A 14,904-nucleotide genomic window follows, 5' to 3' on the forward strand; every position below is an offset into this window, starting at 1 on the left:
GGGGGGGTGGGGTAGGACTCGCGTGGGGGCGGGGGGGCAGGAAAGGGAGCCGAGTGGGGGCGGGGCTGGGCATAGGCACCTGAGCTGGAGAAGATTGAACGCTCTGGGCCACGGGGAGCTGTGGAGGTTGGCGCCTCCGTATTTTAGGGGATCCTGAGGAGACCCGCCCCCAAAAGGAAAGCTTTGAGTACGTGAGATCAGTTACCTCCCATTCCCTGCCTTCCCAGAAGAAGGCAGGATTTCCGAGAGGTCAGTGGCGAGGGAGTTTATGTACGTAAGGGTCATAGGTCCAATCATTAGGACAGAAGAGGACTTTTGAGATCTACTAGTTCTAACCCTCTCATTTGAGAAATGAGGAAACTGAGGTTCACAGAGGGAAAGCGACTGTGGCCCACAGAGGTAGAGGCAGAATCTGAACTCACATCCCTTATTCCAAATCTAGTGCTTCCAAATGTGAATGGGAACTCCCTCTGCCCCCCATAAGCCAAATTTGGGGGATTTTTTTTTTTATGGAGTATGAATTTCAAAGGTTCAGAGCGTTCCAAAGTCTCTAGGCAGAATAGATGTTAAGAAATTTGATTTTGAATGGATGAGGCAGTCTTTTTGAGTTTTGGCTTCTTAATTTTGGAATATATAGGGCCCATTTCCTGTCTCCAAGAATTACCTTGCTCTTTTTTTTTTTTTTTTTTTTTTAAATCGTTGTCTTGTAAGGACGTGTTTGCATCTTTTCTTTTATTCTTTTACCTAATGATTCAACCAATATCTCCAGGCAGAGGCAATGTACACATTCAAAATATAGCTTGTGCTGGAAAGGGAACCGAGAAAGAAGACCATAAACAGACAGAGGCTAAGAGTGGCATATCTCAGTGATTTGTTCAGTATGAAGAAATAATCTGAACTAAATTCTAAAGAAGTTTTGTGTGTGTGTGTGTGTGTGTGTGATTTTTTTTTTAACCATTTAAGCGAAGATAACTGAATGTTTCTCATGTAAACCCTGCCAGTACTGAGTAAAGTTACTCCAGGATTTGAGACTGTCAGTTTAGCCAGAGCAAGTCAGTGTCAGCCTCTGAGTGACTGTTAAATTGGTATCCAAAATCAGAATGTGTGCAGTTTGTTCAAGTTAATACCGTTGTTTGAGCAAGAAGCAGCGAGTTTTATCAACTTGAGTAGGTAATGAAGTTCTTGTTATTATTAAATTAAAATTCTCCTGCCTTTTAATGTCATGGATAAATACAAGATAAGTCAAATTTCTACATTTGTATATTGGGTCCATTTGTTGCATACAGCACTAAAGAGTTTTGCTCTTTAGGATTGTCTGATACTCTGTAGCAGCATGTTATTTTTAGGAAAGAAATAGGGAAAGAACACATTTCATTCCACTTAATTTTAAAGCAAAGTTAATTTTTTGCACTTTGTTTACTTTGAAAACTGCTTACTTTAAATGGGAACAATGGAGTTTGCCAATTCTTTTAGATTATAATGTCTTTGACATGTATTTTTTTCCATTTCTTAAAACATCAGATATAAATAGACCTTTGAGAAGTAGCTATTGTGCTTATATAACAGCCACTAATATTGTATAATGATTTTTCTTAGGGGTGTCTTCTTACAGATATATTGTTGAGATTACAGTAGTCTAAAATACATTCATAAAATTTTAGGTAACATCTTGTGATTTTTCTGTTAGTTATTTTATATTGTCTTTTCTCTTTATCTGCTTTTTTCAGGAGATGCCTCAGTTTGGTTTCCATTTCTTCTATTGATACAGCTTTCATTTCTTAGTTGATCTTTTTCTATATTCTCTCCCCCATTTCTCATCTTTCTATCTTCATTCATGTTGACTTTACTGTATTTTTCTTACCTTCTCAAAGACTGATTTGTGCTTGCCTTAATTTTTCATCTCTTATTCTATTTATTCTTTCTTTGTAATTCACTAGAACCTTGCTGTAATACTGTTCCAGGTTGAGAAAATTTAGCATAATGCAGTTTCTGCCTTGTATCCTATCCCAGAGGGCTTTGAGTTATTGAAGTGTCTAAAATTGTCTTATGTATAATAAATTGGTTGTCTTTATAAAATATCTATGGCATGGAACACTAAGGGCAGCAAGGTGAGGCTCCATGGTTCTCAGATTTTTGTTTTACTTGTTCTCTTTTCTGTTGTGTTATAATTTCTCAGATTTTTGTTTTACTTGTTCTCTTTTCTGTTGTGTTATAATTTTATTTTTTCTATGGGTTTTCAGTGATGCTTAATTTCAGCTGCTATAATGTGTTATTTTGCATTGTCTGTTTGTTTTTTTCCATAAAGGTAGTAGGCACTATTCTGTTTTTAGATTAATTTCTCTTAACCCTAAATTTTTGACCGTACGCTATTATTTTTAAGGCTTTCTCTATACTAATAAGTACCTCTTCATCTATTCTACCAGTCCAATTAAAAATTGTTCAGGTGTTGGTAATTTTTCAATTCCTTTTTTATTGGTATTATCTTTTTTCTTTTTTAAAGAACACAGTACATTAGAATATGAAATATTTAATGTAAAAATGCAATTTTGATAGAAGCTTCAAGGGAAAAATTATGTAGGGCATGAAAATAAATTAAAAAGTAAAATTCTAAAATAAATCTTAAATATTTCACTTTTTTCTTTTTAAACCCTCACCTTCTGTCTTGGAATCAATGATCCAAGACAGAAAAGTGGTAAGGGCTAGGCAAAGGGGGTTAAATGACTTGCCCAGGGTCACACAGCTAGGAAGTATCTGAGGCAGTATTTGAACAGGACCTCCTGTTGTTAGGCCTGTCTCTCAATCCACTGAGCTACCCAGCTGCCCCTAACCGTTTCATTTTTAAAATGTCCCACTATTGAATATTCCTAGGTTTCAAATATATGGGGTGAATATTGGAAAGAAATTTGACTACTTGCTTAAAAGCAGGGAGAGCTAAGATAAGAGAAAATAATAATAATGCAGAAATAATATGTATATATGGGTAAATAATTTAGAAATAAAAAAACAAGAAAAAGTCCCCAACATCTTTTTGTGGAGAATACATGTAGACCTAGATAGTTATAGTGACCTACCTAACAATGCCCATTTTAGGAAGGACCAGGGAAGAGTATTACTATATCTATAATTTGGAGAAAGTATGTGTTTCTGATTCTGCAAGACCCTTTGATGTATGAATGTGCAGAAAGGAAGTTGTTCAAACTTAAGACTTGAGTGGGGGACAGATCAATTATGGATTTAAGTTTTGTTATGGGCAGGAGACACCCCAAATATCCAATTAATCCTAGATTCCTTGAAGTGGTTTCATATGATATAATCACATATACATTCACAAATAATATCCTTTTGTTGGTGATGTTTTAGTTTGCCATAAATACAGTTATTCAGTAGTAATCTGGATAAATTGTTAGTACCCTCTTTCCTTTTTTTAACTGGTACTGTTTCATAGAGAATTGTTGATTTGATACTGATCCAAAGTGAAATAGGCATAAATGACTTTCATTAAATATAATCTAGTCCCATTCCTTTATTCAGTGCCAGATCTATAATGGGACTTGTCCAAGGTCATATACTTACAGCAGAACTGTGACTCAAATACTGATCTATTTATCCCAGACACATTGCATTTTCTGTTACCCAATTCTTGTTGGTATTTATTCATCAAATTTGAGATTCTTTAGTAGCATTGTTGTTAGCTAATTCTGTTATCAAGGGAACATTTTTTTGTTGTTTGGTTTAAAGCCATCTAATAGCATTGTTATTTACTTTTTAAGTTAAAAGGTCATTAAATGGTTTATAATTCAAATATGAGAGTAATTAGAAGCTACTTTTGAGTTTCTAAGTAATTCTTAAAGAACTATTCAAGCTATAGTATTTGACATATAACGTTGACAAGAAACTTGTCTGTGTAATAAGTCCAAGTGACCTGAATGATCCTAGGAATGTCCATTTCACTTGGAAGGGATAAGAAGACCATGGTTATTGAGGAGCTATGTGGGAATTATTTGTGTCCAACATCTTTTACTGTGTGAGGAAAGAGTATGTTGAGGCAGATACTTGTTCATGTCGCATAACTTGGACATTTCCCATAATTGGCCTTAAAAGTGTAGGGCAATTGATGAAATTGAAGAATTTTGAAGAATCCAGTAGAAAGACATTCTTGCAAATAGGAAAACTTCTTGTTCAGGCTGCCTAATTTCTGGTCTATTACTATTCAGTGTTCAATCACATGAGTGAGAATAGTGATATAGAATTTAAAAACTCGTCAAATTTCATTGTCAGACCTGTTTTTGAATTCTGATTTTACTGGGTAATATTTGGACATATTGAATGTGTTTTAAATAAAAAAAAATTTTTTTTTTGAGTTAAGTTTTCAATCACTGGCCTAGTGGTACAGGTCCAATGTAGGCTCTAGAATTCTCTTGTGTACAACTAATTTATCCATGTCTTACTTTAATTAGACAGAAAATATTCTCCTTAAGGACTAGATAAGGATCGTTTCTTTTTTGTCTTTATATCTCTAGGGCCTAGGACAGGCCCTTTATAATAGATATGATTACTATTATTAATATTTTAATATTCAAACTTAAATACCAGTGAAAAGTGAAGGTAAACCTATTAATCTAGAATGTTTTTGAACTATACTGAATCTTTATGCTTCATTGATGTGGTGGTTTGTTATAGACTTCCTAGAATTAAGCTGATCATATGGTACTTGGAAATATAAAGGTTTGTCCTGTGGTATCCTTTAAAATGCAGTTTTATATGGTAATTTAATGAATAATAATCTTTTGACCTGAAGGAGAGATTTCATTGATGGAGATTCTTTTTAGGTTGGGGAGCTACAATATACATTGTTTGTAACATTTACAGTTATTGCATATAACTTATTCATTGCAACTTCACAGATTTCTATGAACTCTCATATATTTGGTGGGTAAAAAAAGTAGAGGCTTTTGGTATATATAAACAACATATGGTGTAAAATTAAGTATAAGAATAGGAATTGAACCTATGATTTCATTGGTGTAGGAACTCCTGGGAAAGGAAACTCCATCTTCCAATGCAAGTTGGTACTTTCTCTGAAACTTAGTCTTTTAGTAGGCTATAGAATTAAAGAGGTTATAGCACTTGTATGCCATAAAGAGGTGGGCTAGAATGTAAATCTTTTTGGTTTTCAGGTCAGCTTACTTTTCAACAAATTAAGAAATTACACAAAAAATAGACGTAGAAGGGCATACTGACCATCAATCAAACATCAACAAGCAAGTGCCTTTTATGTGCCTGATACTATACAGGATGGGAGAGAAAATTTAATTTATTTAATGATTATCTTTTTTAAATTGTCTCTTAATCTTGTAGAACCCTAAAATACATTTTAAGACAGAAAATATGAGAATTAACATGATATGTAAGACTTCAAGTAAAACCACAAAATACTACAGAAATGAAGACAAATACTTGAGAAATTCAATCCTCAATTATTGAGCCATGCTAGTAAAATAAAAATGATACTAAATTACTTTATGTATTTACTGTTATACCAGTAAGACTAATAAGGAGATTATTTATGTTTTGTTTTTTAAATTTCTTTTAATTTTTTTCCAATTACATGTAAAAACAACTTTTTTTAATCTTGGATTCTCTCCCTCTTACTCCTCCTCCCTCCTTCCATCCCCATCCCTGCTGGGTACATGTGCAATACATTTTTCCATATTAATCTTTTTGTAGAAGGAAACTCAAACAAAACAAAAAATTAAGAAAGTGAAAAAAGTTTGCTTTAGTCTGGATTCAGAGTCCGTTAGTTCTTTCTCTGAAACAGATGGCATTTTTTATCAGGAAACCTTTGGGATTGTTTTGGATCATTGTATTGCTGAGAATAGCTAAGTTATTCACTGTTGTCATCATGTTTACAGTATCCTTGTCACTGTACATTATTCTCCTGGTTCTACTTACTCACTTGGCTTCAGTTTGTATAAATCTTTCTAGGTTTTTCTGAGCTCACTCATCATTTCTTACAGCAAAATAGTATTCCATCATAACCATATACTATTAACTTACTCAGCCATTTCCAATTTGATGGGTATCCCCTCACTTTCCAATTCTTTGCCCCCACAAAAACAGCTGCTTTCAATATTTTTTATATTTAGGTCCTACCTCTTTTTGTCTATCTCTTTGGGATACAAGCCTAGCAGTGGTATCGTTGGGTCAAAGAGTACTGTTTTATAGCCCTTTGTCCATAGATCCAAATTCTTTCCAGAATGGTTGTATCAGTTCACAATTCCCCTAACAATGCATTAATGTCTCAATTTTCCCACAGTCCCTCCAAGTTGTGTTATTTTCCTTTTATGTCATAATAGCCAATTTTGTAGGTGTTGAGTGGTACCTCTGAGTTGTTTTAATTTGCATTTCCCTAATAGTGATTTAGAGCATTTTCTGGCATGACCATAGAAAATTTTAATTACTTTGCCTGAGAACAGCCTGTTTATATTGTTTGACTATTTATTAATACATTTGACTCATTTCTCCATATATTCGAGAAATGAGGCCTTTATTAGAGAAGTATAAAAAAAGACCTCCAAACTTTTCACCATTATTACTGTCTTACTCTGTATCCTATTTCCCCTATATGTCCTTTTCTCTCTCCTTTCATTCTGACCATCCTCAAAAATGTTTAGCTTCTGACCACCACATCCCCTAATTTGCCCTCTTTTCCCATCTCCTCCTGTACCTTCAACCCCCAGCCTTTCTCTTAACCTCTTTCCCTTCCATTTTCCTATCAGGTATATACCCAATTGATATTACGTATGTTCTTCCTTCTTTGAGGCAATTGTGATGAAAGTAAAGTTCAAGTGCTCTCCTCCTTACCTCCCACATCTCCCCCTCCATTGTAAAACTTCTTTCATGCAACCTTTTCCCTTCTCTCAATGCATTCCTCTTTCTCATCACATAATTTTATTTTTTTAGATATCCTATCATATTCAATTCACATTCTTGTCTTCTGTCTATGTATATTACTTCTTTCTTCCCTTAAAACGAGAAAGTTCTTAGGAGTTATAAGAATCATCTTCCCATGTAGGTATGTAAACAGTTAACCATAGTGAATGTCTTTTGATTTCTCTTTCCTGTTTAACTTTTTATGCTTCTCTTGAGTCTCATTTTTGAGAGTCAGATTTTTCCAGCCAGTTGTGGTCTTTTCATCAGGAATGTTTGAAAGTCCTCCATTCCATTGAATACCCATTTTTTCCTCTGAAGGATTATACACAGTTTTGTTGGGTAAATGATTCTTGGTTGAAGTCCTACCTCCCTTCTCCTCTGGAATATCCTATTCTAAGCCCTCTGCTAAATATTGTGTTATAATGACTGTGGCTTCATGATATTTGAGCTGGTATTTGGGGTTTGGTTTGTTTGTTTTTGTGGGACTGCTTGCAGTGTTTTCTCTTTGATGTGGGAGTTCTGGATTTGGCTGTAATATTCCTAGGAGTGATCATTCTGGGATCTCTTTCAGGAGGTGACTGGTGGATTTTTTCAATTTCTATTTTATCTCTGCTTCTAAAATATCAGGACAGTTTTCCTCAATTATTTTTTTTAAAAACCCTTACCTTCTGTCTTGGAGTCAATACTCTGTATTGGTTCCAAGGCAGAAGAGTGGTAAGGGCTAGGAAATGGGGGTTAAGTGACTTGCCCAGGCTCACACAGCTAGAAAGTGTCAGCGGTCACATTTGAACCTAGGACCTCCCTTCTCTGCCCTTGGCTCTCAATCCACTGAGCTACCCAGCTGCCCCCTCAATAATTTCTTGAAAAATGATTTATAAGCCCTATTTCTTTTTTATTTTTTTTTAAACCCTTAACTTCTGTGTATTGGCTCCTAGGTGGAAGAGTGGTAAGGGTGGGCAATGGGGGTGAAGTGATTTGCCCAGGGTCACACAGCTGGGAAGTGTCTGAGGCTGGATTTGAACCTAGGACCTCCTGTCTCTAGGCCTGACTATCCACTGAACTACCCAGCTGCTCCCTATAAGCCCTATTTTTGATCATGGCTTTCAGATAGTTTAATAATTCTTAGATGGTCTCTTCTGGATTTTTTTAAACTTTGTTTCTTTCTTGATGTCTTATGGAATCATTAGCTCCCACTTGCCAAATTCTGATTTTAAGAAATTTAAAAATTTTTATTGAGTGAATTTTTGTACCTTCTTTTCCATTTGGCTAATTCTACTTTTTAAAGAGTTCTTTTCCTCATTGAATTTTTATACCTATTTTTCCAGATCTCCAATTCTGCCTTTTAAGGAATTCTTCTCTTCAGATCGTTTTTGTATCTTTTTTCCATTTGACCAATTCTCCTTTATAAGGAGTTCTTTTCTTCAGTGGATGGTTGTGTGTGTGTGTGTGTGTGTGTTAACATTTGGCCTATTCTGTTTTATAAGGTATTAATTTCTTCAATATTTTTTGTGCTTCCTTTACTGAAGTGTTAATTCTTTTTTCATGATTTCCCTGTATCACTCATATCTTTTTCCAGTTTTTCTTATGTCTTTTTTGACTTCCTCCATTAATTCTTTTTGGGTTTGAGAACAATTCATATTTTTCTTGGAGGTTTTGGATACAACAGTATTGATTTTATCTTCTCAGTTTGTGTTTTGATCTTTCCTAACACCAGAATAACTTTCTATATTAAGTTCCTTTTTTTTTTGTTGTTGTTTACTTATTTAACAGCCTTTTTCTTTTCTTGTCGCTTAAAAAATTGTTAAAGTTGGGCTCTGTTCTGAGATGAAGGGAGCACTGTTCCAAACTTCAGGGTTCTTTTTTTGTGCATCTGCCTTCAGAGCTAGTTCTGAAAATTTGAAAGTTTTCTGTTCTCCCTGGGTGGTATGATCTAAGGAGCAATGTGCTTTAGTATTCCCCTGGCCTGTTCTCTGATCTATGAACAAGTACTCTTTTCCATGTTGGAACTGTTACCAGGGACCCCTCCTTCCCTGTGGCCACAAGTCCTGGTATAGGCTAGTGCCCCTTCTCATCCTGAGAACAGGATCTAGTACCTGCAGCCTGGATCTATATATGGGCAAAGTGATAATAGTCTTGCTCCCAGAGCCAGAAAAGAGACCCCTATAATCTCTTCCTGAGTAGTTGTCCAGATTCCCTCTTACTGTCTGTGGCTGAGAGCTCTGGAAGCCGTTGTTGCTGATTCAGCTGCCTCCAAGGTCTGTTATTAAGATGAGGCATGCTATGGCATGCTGCTTTGCACTCTGCTTCTACCTCAGTATAATAGATATTTTGCCTTCTAAGCTATTTTAGGCTGAAAAATTATTTCACCCCATCTTTTTGTGGGTTATACTGCCCCAGAATTCATTTTGAATCATTATATCATAGTTGTTTGGAGGGTAATTTGGTAGAGATCAGGTGTACTTTCTCTTCCATCTTGGCTCCACCTTCCAAGGAGAAAATTTATAAAGCTAGGCAAACTAATGCAATAATAAAATTCATTTGTAGAAACAAAGTATCTAAAATATCCATAAAAACAATGGGGAAAATAGAATGAAGAGATTATTGAACTATGTATCAAAGGAAATAAAAAATTAGAGAAGTATGGAGGGGAAGTACCTTTCATAACTGTGACTAGGAGGAGAATTCTTAACCATACAAGGTTGCATGGTCATTGCAGATAGAATAAGAAGAAAAACTACTGAAAAATCTTTGCACCAGACATCCTCAACAAGTTTTTTTTAATGGCCAAAATATATGGAAAATTGACATATATATGACCTAAAGTCATTCCCTCATGATTAAGTGGTTGAAAAATATGAAATTCTCAATGGAAGTTATAGTAAATAGAAATGCTTTTCATCAATAATAAGAAATTAAAAAAAAACCTTATAAGTTAACTAATAAACATTAAAAAGAATCAGAAATAAGGGTAAAGTATCTGCCTGCACAAAAATTTTTTTTAGCATCTATTTTTGTAGTGGCAAAGAAAGGAGGGTGTCCATCAATTGGAGAATGACTGAATAAACTCTGGTATATGGTTGTAATGGAATACTATATTTTGCCATAAGAAATGATGAATAGGATGAGTTCAGAAAATCCTGGAAAGACTTATATGATCTAATACAAAATGAAGTGAGCAGAACTAGGAGAACAATATATACAATAATGGCAATATTATATAATGATCAACTGTGAAGGACTAAATTGTCAGTCAAGCAAGTTTCTAAGATATTCACAAGGCACTTATAATGAAAAATGCTCTCCAAAGCCAAGGAAGGAACTGTTTGAAGTCTGATTGTAGATCAAAGCATGCTTTCTTCCACTTCGTTTTCTTCATGAATTTATTGTATGTGTGATATGTGACTTCTGTCACAGCCTGAGTAATATGGAAGTATTACATGAAAGCAGCACTAGTATAAGTTTTATTAGACTATTTACTACCTTGGGGATGGAGGGAGAAAGAAAAACTGAATCCTAAAATATTAGAAAATAATTATTAAAAATGATTTCTACTTTTAATTGAAAAAATAAAAATTTAAAAACAAAAGCAAAATCTTTTGTTGGAATTAAATTCATCTAGCCATCCTGGAAAATAATTTTGAATTATCAAATCAATAAGCTTCTAGAGTAGCTTTTAGCAGACATGGTGCTGAATTTGAACCCAAGATCTCCCATCTCCATCTACTGAGCCACCTAGCTACTCCAAAAACTTAGTAAATTAAAAAAAAGTAAGGTTAGTGATACCCTTTTTCTTCCACAGGATTCTCATTTTAGTGTCAACAGACTATACTTTTGTAAAATCTACCTTAGAGATCATATTGTTTTTATTTTAAGGATAAGAAATTGGCGGGACTTACCATGACTTCCTGTTAGTGTGATGTTTTCAATTTCTTTTAAGTCATGAGCAGCATTGAATATTATTCATTTTCCTTTTTTGGTATGTATGTAAATCTGGTATTGCATTTTTAGATCAAAGCATCTTTAATGTTTCTGCCAAGATTTTGTTTATAAACATGATTTGTGGCCTGGTATTTATTATATAATATATGCATTTTCATTGTACTCCAAAAAAGACTAGATTCTTTTCTTAAGAATTCTATTTAGACCTTTGTCACAGTTTCGCTAGAGAAAAAAAAAAGTTGTAGATTTTGGATGGTGATACTTCTTTTGATTAAAATAATTTAGTTTCTCAAAGTCTGATCCAGGTGGTCAAAGGTGAGACTAGCATGGTCTCTTCTGCTTCATTTAAGAGACATATTTGGGGGACCTGGTTTTAAATATTTTTATTTTTCTGGTTAAACATTTTTATTACTAGAACTTTTTTTGTTTTGTTTTTCAACTCATAAGGTTATAGGATTTAGAGTCAAAAAGAACCTTAGAAATGATCATCTGATTCCCTTATTTAAAAATGAGGAGGCCTGTGAGGAGAAATTTCTTGTCTAAAACCACACAGATAATTAAGTAACAAAGCTAGAATTTAAACCCTACTTTTTTTTTCTCCCAAAATTTAGTGATCATTTCAATACACTTCAGTTTTCTCTCGGAAAATATACTTTGAGTTCTAAACAACCATCTATATCTCTTTTTGAACATTGTAGCACTGCCTTATAGTTGTGGGTAGGCTCATAAATAATGTGACTTTCTAGCTGACAGAAGATTAAGAAAGATCAACTTTTACTTTCTCTGAATCCTCTCCCCCCACTCCTGTGTTTGTTTTCAAAACATCCTGTTTCACCAGTGTAGACTATTGAAGCTGTGGCTTGATAAGTCAGTGAAGTAAGAACAAGTATGAATTAAGACAATCCAAGATTTAGAATTAAGTGCAAGAAGTCTTTAGAGCAGTGATTCCCAAAGTGGGCGCCTCCGCCCCCTGGTGGGTGCTGCTGCAGTGATCCAGGGAGGGCGGTGATGGCCACAGGTGCATTTATCTTTCCTATTGTTATTAAAATTAAAAAAAATTAATTTCCAGGGGGCTAAGTAATATTTTTTTCTGGAAAGGGGACGATAGGCCAAAGAAGTTTGGGAACCACTGCTTTAGAGGAACTGGAATAACTTGAAAAGATTAACTAAAGTGAGCTGCAAATGAGGAGGAAAGGAAAGAGCATCTCGACATCTCAATTCCATGAAAAGGAATTGCTTAGGGAAAGAGCAGAATTCTTCAGCTTCATCCTTGGTTGTCTTCCATCCCTTTGATTGGAGGAGGACCTTTTGAGTTTTGCAGGGTTCTACAGGATCTAAAGATTTTGAGACTTTAACCCATAAGCATGTGAACATAATCTTTTGGGACATATCTTGGCATTGTCTGTAATAGGTGCCCAGAGCAGACTGGATGCAGATTCACAGCTTTACAAAGAGCCCTGAGATGGTGCTACCTTGTGCCTATGGGGAAATTCTTGAATGCCTCACTAACCAGAGAAAAGAACTTCTGAGCTTATGTCCACTTTCCCTTGGACTCTGTATGTATTGGTGGGAGTCTGTAATCAACCTACAATCATTTCAGAAGCACTCTAGAAAGACTATCCCCTATCCCTTCGGGGCTACCCCTAGAGCATTGAACTCTGGGGACCCATGCCCTACATCATTATTACACTGAATCTGAACTGACTACATATATAGTACATGCCCTAGTCCAGTGTTAGTGAACCTATGACATGAGTGCCAAAGATGGCACACAGAGCACTCTCTATGGGCAAATAGCCACCTCTCCAAACCTCCTCCCCCCAGTTCATTACTAAAAAGGCAGAGGGACTCCTTAGAACTGCTCCCCTCCCTCTCTCTACTGCACTTGATGACATTGTTTCACATCCCCCACCCCTCTGCCCAGTAGTTCATTGAGAATGCACTGGGGCTAAGGTGGGTGGCTCATAGGTGGCAGAGCTGGAGGGGAGCAGAGTGCCTGGGTCACTCCTCTTCCCTCTCTACACTCTTTGAGGACATTCCTCACTTCCCTGACCCCAATGACTAGCAGCCCAATGGGAATGCTTCCTCCCTCCCCTGTGTAGGGGCATAGCACAGCATGCAGTCTCTGGTTGGAGTCAGCACTTAGTGGGGGGGAGGGGGGTGCAGAGCCTGACACTCTCTCTAAAAGGTTCGTCAGGGGCAGCTGGATAGCTCAGTGGATTTAGCCAGGCCTAGAGATGGGAGGTTCTAAGTTCAAATCTGGCCTCAGACATCTCCCAGCTGTGTGACCCTGGGCAAGTCACTTGACCCCCATTGCCTACCCTTACCGCTCTTCTACCTTGGAGCCAATACACAGTATTGATTCCAAGACAGAAGGTAAGGTTTTAAAAATAAAAAATTTTTAAAAAAGTAATAACAATTGACAGTTGGCTAAAAAAAATAAAATAACAGGTTTGTCATTACTGCCCTAGACTATAACTTGCTTTCTTCAACCACATCCCTTCTGTTACCTTGCTTTCAGTCATTTGCTTCTTTTTAAAATGGAATGAAAAATGACCTTATAAAAAGTATAACAAATTTCCTTTTTTATGTAATTAATGACTGGGAATTTGTTTAGTCAAAGTTTAACTTTTATTGGATGCCAGAGAATAAACTTGGAAAAGATTCACTTGGAGCATAACTTCTTTCTTTCTCCCCCAAATATTGAAGAATCCAGAATGAAAAGAAACTGTATTCCATGGTTGGGGGAAAGCCTTCAGTCAAAACTCGGCATTAAATCAACTTCAGAGAATTCACATTGGAAAGAAACTCTATAAATGTAAAGAATGCAGGGAAATCTTATAGGGTGTGGTTATATCTTTTTAACCCATAAGTTATTAAACCTTAATTTTTAAAACTCATATCCAGTTTTACCCCTCTCTTCTTGTTTTGTTTTTTCCTCACACCTATCCATCTCAACCCTGATTACCCCTTCCACTGGGACCTTTGGAATACCTTCTCCATAGTAAACATTTAAATCATAAGTTTCTTCCTTTCTTACTCATCCATCTTTGAGTCCTCATTGAAACCTCACTCCCTCCTAATGACACTGCCTCCTTCCCCACTCTATTCTTTTTTTGGCTTTCTCTCCCTCTTCCCATCAAATGATTCCCAGATCTCTATATCCCTGTGTAGTCTCTCCTGAATTCTAGTTCTGCATTGCCATATGTACTTTTCAAACTAGTGACACTCTAGCACCTCAAACTCGACATGTCCAAAACAGAACTCATATCCCTCCTCCATTCTGTCCAGACTTCCTTAGTATAAGAATTTAAATTTAGGTTTTATGCTAAATATGAGAATTCTAAAGTATATTGTGGTCACTGATTTAAAATATTACAACTTAAGTCAAAATGACTTTTAGCAGCTAAATTTACAAAGAGGGTGAAAAACCTAGATAAAGAGACAAAAAGTACTCTCTAGCTACAAAAGACCCTAAATTTAATCCTTATGTCTCCAGACCACAAATGTGAATCTGAAAGCAAATCTCACCAGAATCCAAATTACCTAATTAGGAAGCCGAAATTCAGAGAGCCGGGAGATGCTGAATCTGTGGAAAACCTTCAGTACACAGGAGGCTAAGACCACCAGGAATATCACCAGAATTCATGCTGAAGGGAGTGTCCCACCGAAGTGCCAATGAGCAGAGGGTTTCCTCACCGAAGAACCAAAGGAGGAATCGCTCCACCACAAGCCAAGGCAGGATCCAGGGAAAGAGTCTCCTCAGTCTGGCTCACCAACACAGAAAGCCAGAGACTGAATCCTTGAACTAGCCTTTTAAAAGCAGTTTTCTCAACTTCACTTCCTGTCACCCTCCTACTTTATGGGAACCAATCGCAGTCTTTTCAATTTGCCTAGCACTGCCAGGGTGCAGGTGGGGGTGGGGTGCAGTGGCATTAGCTTCTGGAGTTGTCACCCACTCTAGCAAGTGACTTGTGAACTCTCATACTTAGTGCCTGGTAAGGTACTGAATTGATTGATAGATAAAGAGAG

The 14,904-nt window shown here is 36.1% G+C and overlaps 1 protein-coding gene across 1 annotated transcript in view; it reads left to right on the plus strand.

Annotated features, from left to right (window-relative positions):
- Positions 1-14,904, plus strand: part of AMFR (autocrine motility factor receptor) — a 65,833-nt gene that overhangs the window by 4,997 nt on the left and 45,932 nt on the right. Inside the window, exon 2 of the mRNA XM_044659714.1 lies at positions 228-270. Within this exon, the coding sequence (XP_044515649.1) occupies positions 228-270 (43 nt within the window). The remainder of the gene's footprint in view (positions 1-227; positions 271-14,904) is intronic.

The sequence above is a fragment of the Gracilinanus agilis genome, chromosome 2 (genome assembly GCF_016433145.1).
Source record: "Gracilinanus agilis isolate LMUSP501 chromosome 2, AgileGrace, whole genome shotgun sequence".
NCBI classification, from domain to species: Eukaryota; Metazoa; Chordata; class Mammalia; order Didelphimorphia; family Didelphidae; genus Gracilinanus; species Gracilinanus agilis.